The sequence below is a fragment of the Primulina eburnea genome, chromosome 10 (assembly GCF_022965805.1).
Source record: "Primulina eburnea isolate SZY01 chromosome 10, ASM2296580v1, whole genome shotgun sequence".
Lineage (NCBI taxonomy): Eukaryota > Viridiplantae > Streptophyta > Magnoliopsida > Lamiales > Gesneriaceae > Primulina > Primulina eburnea.
Genome location: NC_133110.1, coordinates 15,470,060 through 15,478,059, shown reverse-complemented (window position 1 = coordinate 15,478,059; position 8,000 = coordinate 15,470,060). Strand labels below are relative to the sequence as shown.

At 33.2% G+C, this 8,000-nt stretch overlaps 1 protein-coding gene across 1 annotated transcript; it reads right to left on the bottom strand.

The window, feature by feature from the left end:
• Window positions 1-3,322: 3,322 nt before the first annotated feature.
• On the bottom strand, window positions 3,323-7,485 carry LOC140803143 (oleoyl-acyl carrier protein thioesterase 1, chloroplastic-like). The gene is made up of 7 exons (XM_073158844.1): window positions 6,992-7,485; window positions 6,626-6,759; window positions 6,431-6,544; window positions 5,813-5,908; window positions 4,405-4,492; window positions 4,268-4,336; window positions 3,323-3,855 (listed from the first exon to the last, which is right to left on the bottom strand). The coding sequence occupies exons 1-7, from the start codon at window positions 7,331-7,333 to the stop codon at window positions 3,577-3,579; spliced, it is 1,122 nt and encodes a 373-aa protein (XP_073014945.1). The 5' UTR covers window positions 7,334-7,485; the 3' UTR covers window positions 3,323-3,576.
• Window positions 7,486-8,000: the final 515 nt, after the last annotated feature.

The following is an 8,000-nucleotide window of genomic DNA, read 5'->3' as shown; positions in this document are numbered from 1 at the left end:
AGTAACCTGTGGAACATAAGATTCTTACTCCTGGAAACCACCATATGTAGATGTACCGGGTTGGTTATAAAAACCTGAATCGGATGCATGTGGAACGTAAGATTCAGGATCATCAAATCCAACATTATGCTCAATTGAATTTGCTTCCACGTACAGATGCAACACATGCATGTTGTCACATTGCATTATGAACTGTAAAGCATCGTCATCAACGAGATTGACTTCAATTTTATGCCAAGATGCTCTCTCCATGAATGAATACTTGGTTGACATCTTCAAAACAAAATTCGCTGGATCGATTGCTAACATTTTATGCACAACTTCAACTAAATCCATCAAATTAATGGATCGTGATACTCGTATCGGTCTAACAAATGGAATGCTATATTCAATCGATTCATTATCGCTAACTACATGACCACCAAAATATAAGAGTACGTCGATGTTAGACATTTTTCACTGAGATTGGAGAAAAATTCAAAGAGAAGTGAGGGAAAATTTGTGAGAATTGTTATCTGATTCAATCGAAAATTTTTCAATTATATAAGACTCGTTTCTTTATTATTGGTCTTCACGTGAAATTTTCAGAGTCTTGTTTTCTCAACTTTCACGTGAAATTTTCAGAGTCTTGTTTTCTCAACTTTCACGTGAATTGTTCAGGAATCGTTCGTACATTATGTTCGTTCGTACATAATCAGACGAAACGATGGGTGTAGAAAAATCGATAAAATTGTAAACAAAAAAAAAATATATAAAATAGCAGCGTCCGCGCTTACGAAGCGCGGACGCTGCTACACGTAGGCAGCGTCCGCTCTTCTCATCAGCGGATTGAGGTACTTTTGATACATATTTTTTTTTTAAAGTATTTTTGAAAAAAAATTTAAAATTTAAATTATTTTTAATAAAAACCCGATATGTTAAGATATTTCTATATTAAGGTAATATATTTAATCTTGTTATTTATATTTTTTTTTAAATCTTTCTAAAAAAAATTAAAATTTTGGAAAACTAATATGCTAATAATTATATAAAAAAACTAACTTTTATAACATTAGATATCCTAACTTCGATATTGTGTTGGATTATATTTTAATAACTAAATTCTGTTTTGAAAAACAATTATATGAAGATTTGAAGGATTAAATTATTTAAATTATTTTTATATTATAAGATATAATTTTCCAATTTTAGTTTATTTGAATGTCACTCAATTAGAATTTAGAACGAAACCCAACTGATTTTAATTTGTCCACTTTATCAATGTAAATATCAGTGTTTCAAAATCGGGCCGGACCGACTAATTCGACCTAGAACCTCATTGGTCTGATCTAAACACTATCAAAAATCGTTTTCGCGGTCAAACCAGTTAAAAAATCGGTTGAACCGACTATGTACAAAAAAATCTGTTTAACCGGTTTTTCGATTTTTTTTAAACTTGAAAAAATAAAAAAAAATTAATTTTAAATTTATTATTTTTATATATATTATTATTATTTGGAACTTGTACTTCGTAAAAAATATTATTTTAGTAATACTAGAGTTTATTTAATTTATTGTTTTGTTTTTTAAAAAATAAATAGCTATAATTGATATTTTGAATATATGTATATAATTACTTAATTTTTAAATGTTTTAAATATATATTTTTTTGTCTATTATATACAATTTTTAAGTTTTAAAATTTAAAATATACTATTCATTATATTATATTAATATATATTATAACAGTATTTTTGTCTGATTTTTCAGTTAAACCGGTTGGATCGATTAGACTATTTTTTAAAATAAACTGAGTCGATCATCGATTTGATTATGAAAGCATAAATAGCAACCAATTAACACAAAAGATATAACCTATAATCGCATTACCAATAAAGATAACATAAATAAACTAATTAATATCATAAATAAAGGGAAGAAATAGAATAGTAGCACAAAAAATGAGATTATTGATAACCATAAATTCAGAAATTAAATTAAAGCAATAAACCGTGTATTTCAAACTCGCAATACCTCAATTATATATCACATAATCGTGCAACCGTTTGGATTCTCATCACTGAAGTAGCCACCATGGTATGGTGCCGGATAATAGCTCGGCCCTGGCAGACCGTAGTTGTGGTCTGGCGGAGGGAGGGCAAGCCGTTGTGGCGGACCTGGAAGACTGTGATGGTTATAATGATCTAGCAACGGCTGTGGCCTCGCCGGAAACATATGATGAGTGTAGCCTCCATTGTAACCACCGCCTGCATGATAATTCTGATGATAGCCATAATTACTGTCACTGTTATCATAATAGTAATTGGGATGATGATCAAAGTTCATTCTCCATGTTCTTGCGTTAGTGTACTCGATATTTCTCAGACGTTGCATCCGTGAAACCCTGTCGATTTCTTCCATATACGGACCCATGTGTGGCATAGCCATCGGAGCCGGAGGGTGTGTGGATAGAGGATTTTCAGGGCGCGGTGGCGGCGGTTTATCTTCTGGTGCCTCCGGAGGCTTTGGAGCTGGTGGCTCAGGTCGTTTGGGAGGTGGCCTTGGGCGAATAACAGAGAAATCCATGTACGCGAGAAGATTATTAAATCTTTGAGGTAGTATAATAATATATATTAAATGTTCCTCTATTTATAATATTTTTCTTGCATAAAATTTAATATTCTATTAAAATGTATAACCTAAGCTCAAAATAGATAGGGTTTTGTAAGCAGTATAGTTATTAAATTTGGAAACATTATAATGGAAATATTCATATTCTATAATTATAAATAATTTCATTACTTAAACGTGAATATCAATGATTTTTTTAACTCGTTCTTATATTTACAGCTAGCTGCATGCGTATAGGTTTTTTTAAAAAAAATTATAGCTCATCCACAAAAATAAAATATTTCTTAGTTTTATTTAAATGATAAAAAAAATTTATATTTCATTTACAAAAATATAATATTTCTTACTTTATTTAAATGATATTCGCTCCTAACACAAAAAATTATTATAAAAATCGTAAAGTTTAAATGACAATATTATCAAATTTAAATAATTATTTATATCAATTATTAAAAAATCATATAATAATCCTTCCTAAAACTTTTAATTTGAATATAATCTCTAGAAAAAAAAAATATTTAAAACCAAAAAATTTCATACGCGCAAGTGTATACCAAGTAAACATGAGATACATCGATGATTCTTAGTTGGTCTAGAGCTACTTGGACATCAAGAGTAGACTATGTTACTAATGTATGTATTATATTTATATGTATGTATGTGCATGACTATGTACGCGCGCATAGAAAGTATCACGCATACACCTTTGACAGAACAAAATATAAATCCCATCATCCAATGATACAATCTTGAACTCTTCATGTTTTCACAGACATAAATATCCTTAAAGTTAAGTTACAACAAATCCATCATCTTCTTCTAAATGAAGTCCTGAACTTTAAGCAAAATCCTCCAAAAGGAAATACTAGAAACATATGAATATCGAAAACAAAAGGAAGGGAGATGAGATGCGAAGACTTACAAGATTGCTGATACATTAAGGCTTTGCTAAGCTAGTAGTGAAGCTCATCTTCTAGCAGGTTTCTTCCTCCACTCAGTACGACACCTGTTTATTTCAGAACCGTCACTTGATAACCTCAATAAGTGCAGAAACTGGAGGGTGTCGTTTCCGCTGTTTGCAGAAGTTGGAGATCCATTTGAACCCTGAAGCTCTAAAACTGATTCAGTCATGGCAGATTCAGGGCTAGTGAGGGAATCCACTATATCATTACGCTGACATTCACGCTTGTAATCCAACGTTATAGTTTGTAGCTCATGGCTATCGATAGTCTCTTGAGGCATGCTCTACAAATAAATGAATTTTATATCAGAGGCAACAGATTGATAAAAGTACAAGTTAAATTCTTGTATCAAAAAAAAAAAAAAAAATACGACAAGTTTGAATGTAGCAAGTACTAGGCTTTCAAAACAAAAAACTTTAGTAAAAAGGGATATTCTAATTGTTTTTTTGTTAAAGAAAAAAAGGCAGCAAGAAGTTTTTTAAATGAAAAAGTACTTGGTATTTTATAAAACGAAGACTGAAATACCATTAGCATACCAAAAATATGAGAAGTTGCCAATTTTTGAAAGTTTAGCAAGGGTATGTGGTCTCTCAAAAGGACAAAAAAATCAGCCCAGTATGACTCAGACAGAATACTTAACAAAAGTGCTATTTATATTGAGGCAACTGGGGACAGAGGATTGAAAGCCAACCAACCTCGAGGACCCAACCAATGTAGGTGACATTGTTTACATGTTGGTTCATATCCAGATCAGCTCTTCTAGGCTGCCAAAACAAAGCATGCTAATTACTCCAGCTGAAAAACTCAACTCATTAAAACTATGTGATCATACCACGAGCCCAACTCTGGAATATGCAGCTGCTTCATCTAGTTTGGCTATTTTCTTCAGGCTAGCATTGTTCTTTTCAGGAAATGCTAATCTGGCATAAACAACAAATCAATGATACAACATCATTTTGAGACCGTCAAACGAAAAAATGGGCAATTTTGGGATGAAATTGAAAACAAACAAAGATGGGCAATTTGGGGATGAATTGAAAACAAACAAAGAGCTAATAATACAAAAACAAACAATTCCTTAGGATCATAATTATTATTATTAAGTGGATGAGTTTCATAAATTTACTTTGGTATACCAAATGTAAAATTTCAAAAAATTCCCTTAATCTCAATTGTAGAGGAAAAGTAAAGACTAGTTTATGGCGTAAACCATTGACTTTGTTGCGTATTAACATCTGTGGCTGACAGCACTCCAATGTGTTAATTGTTCGGATGAAGTATGTTAAAGTAACAAATTCATATTCTAAAATATTGATGAATTTTCTTAAAGTTACAACAAGACCGGACACGCGTAGCATGTGGTTGGTTGAAAAGCATAGATGAAAGACACTACATGTTATGAACAAAGAACAATGGTGGAAGTTGTTTCATCCTCAATTGGATTATAATTTACCACCACATTAGTTCAAGTGAAATGTAGCACGATATAAATTGTTCACGCATACATTCAATGATCAATCACAGCTAATAAGGCGGTTAGTAAAAATACCAAGTATAGCCAACGATTTTACCAAGGAAGTTCAAACATATGATACATTCCATTTGTTTTATCACGAATAACTTAGAAATAATAGTCGGGGAAGTGAGATGTCAAGGTAGACAAACTAGAGAATTTGGTTCATCAAGAGAGTTTAACTTGGGCAAAGGAAATGTGCAAGTTAGCAATATTATACATCAATGCTAATAAAACATGTAACAAATTCCATCCAATGTTCACGTTCTTAAAAGAATAAAACCCCGAATTATGAAATTTAATCAGCTTTAAGTGCGATCAACTAAATACATGCAGAGGAAGAAGCAAATGCAAAAATCAGGTAATTTGTGTCTAGAATGCAATGAAGTGAAACGTTGTAGGATACTAAATCCCCAAGATATCAAAGAAAGCTTCCATTAATTGATTTCTACCATTGATCAAAATCATTGATCCGCCAACAATTGAAGAATGATTAAAATCAACCAGATTCGAGATACCTTATAAAAGCTTAACATGTAAAGAACATAAACTAGTTTCCACAAACTGAAACAGACCAGGTCAAGATATCCCATAAATCCCTGTAACCAAGTTATTACTATTTCTTTAGACCAAAGAGGCAAGTAACATTTCACATTTAGAATTCTCATACTTTCTAACATTATTATTCAGTTACTGAGGGAAGACATTTAATATGAAATGAATTTACCTAAGTTCTTTCGAGCAATAAAATAGAACTTCATTACGGACATCATCAGTGACTTTTTGAAGCTTCCTTGTGTCCTGGTTCATCATCAACCACTTGCTGAAATAAAATGGATGACCCATAAATCACAGCAGAAGTCTAGCAATCTAGTCAATAAAAATGATAATGAAAAGAGGTAAAACCAATACAGAAATCGTTGGAGACAGAAAAGTTAGTAAATGGCATTATATAGCAATCGGGATTTTTTCCAATAGACAAGCCAAGATTGTTACTATTTAACCAGTTTTTCTATATACAACTACTGACAGCTCTTGTCATTAGAGCATAAGACCTCTGAAAGGTCATTGATTCATCGCTAGGAGAACAAATAATATTTTACAAAAAAAATTACACTATCGTAGAGGGCATAAAACAAGGAAAAACTCAGCAATCAGCTTCTTGATGACCATGTGAGATCAATGAGTCTTAAACTTTAGCTTTGTATAAAGGAGTAGAGTATTTCATAAACACAAAGCAAGACCAACAAGATATTTATTTCATCTTCCTTGTCCCATGATATATTCTACGTTTCAAATTTTAGTTTTGGTTTATGCAACATTACAACTTAGAATTCTATATCACCTCGTAGCCCTTCCAATGACTTCACCAGAAGCATAATTCTTGAGAATCCAATCTCGCCTAGTGCCAATACGTCCTTCACTTTGACACCAAGTCTCTATCTCGATAACATCACTCCTGTGTATTAATAGTAAAATGAATATAAATTGCAAACTGTTTGGAAGTTGATCACTAGGAAAACAGATCAATTTACACTACCAAGCAGGGTATTTATAGATCTCGATGTGCATCCGAGCAGTCACCCATATAAGATGCAATTGTCTCATTGAAAGTGTTGTTGCAAATCCGTCTGTCGAAAATCCAACGCTTTGAGCGTGGTTGCAACCAATCTCCTGAAAAAGGGAAACAAGAACGTCCACAATTAAACACATATTAAAGTCTAAATAAGCCAATTGACAGCAAAAAACATAATAAAAATGAGATCTTGACAAATCTAAGGCATGCACAAAGAGAACTTCTCAGATTCGCTCGACCAAACCTAAGAGAAAATCAAAAAATAGCTAGCTTCCCACAAATAATGACACCAACATAGAAAGTTGAAAATTCGATCCAAACTACATAGACCTGCAAGAGATTAGCAATGGTTTCAACAGTAGCAGTTTTGTTGATCCCCACTTCGTAACACCTCACAATGAACTTCTCCTTATAAGACAAGCCGTCATCGGCCAAGCTGCCAAGCCGAAGCCTGTTAGCGAGACTCGGCTGGTGGGTCGGCGCCTCCGGTTTGCTCATCTGCTCACCAGTGGCAACAGACATCACCCGCGATGAATGGATCCTCCGAACCCGGCCCGAAGAGCAGCACCAAACTGCGGCGTTCTCGTTCTGCCCACAGATCAAGAGGGGGAAAGGGCGATTCTCGATGACGGCAAGATTGCATGCCGAAAATGCCCCTCCCTGCAGCAGCATTTGGGAATTTATGCTGGAGATTAGCAGGGGGTTTTAGAGATTGGCGAAGATTGCATGCCACAGAGGCTGTGTGTGTGATTGAGAGTGTTTTGTTTGTGTGTGACGATTATGCCGAGGGGAGGGGACGGAAGTGGAGGGGGCAACGTGGAATATAATATCTACACGTGGGATAATTTCATCCTACATATATGGACACTACTCCATGATAGAATCAAGGTTCCAAATTTAGTCACACATATATGAGATCAACTAATTTTTTTAAAATCATATATGTGTGTGAATTTTGTCCATCCAAACCATATGAGGACACTAACATCGAAGCCACCCTAGGCGTGGGTTACAGTTATGAAGAAAATTTGTTTGGTATTATTCAATTAAGTCATCATTAGAGTTTATGGTTTTATCAAAAATTATAATTAATATAATAATCTAATTCAAATCTATCTTTTAGATAGTACAACTCAAATTTCACTTTACAATTGCTCTACATAATAGATACATTTATTACATTCCAACCATCTTTCTTTCAAAAATTACACTAATTATAATCAATGAAAATCGAATATGTTACCTCAACTCGAATAACAATTGTAGGACCGAGTTTTTGTGGATTTATCAAAAGTTATAGCTGATCATAATTGTGTAAATCAAATATTTTAGATTGTAT

What these genes read in the sequence shown, in the direction of transcription:
- LOC140803143 (XM_073158844.1), bottom strand. Translation starts at nt 7,333, where the DNA reads ATGCTGCTGCAGGGAGGGGCATTTTCGGCATGCAATCTTGCCGTCATC. An exon ending in CCATTGCTAATCTCTTGCAG is followed by an intron (nt 6,760 to 6,991) that starts GTCTATGTAGTT and finishes TCCCTTTTTCAG; the next exon opens with GAGATTGGTTGCAACCACGC. An exon ending in TATTGCTCGAAAGAACTTAG is followed by an intron (nt 4,493 to 5,812) that starts GTAAATTCATTT and finishes TGTTTATGCCAG; the next exon opens with ATTAGCATTTCCTGAAAAGA.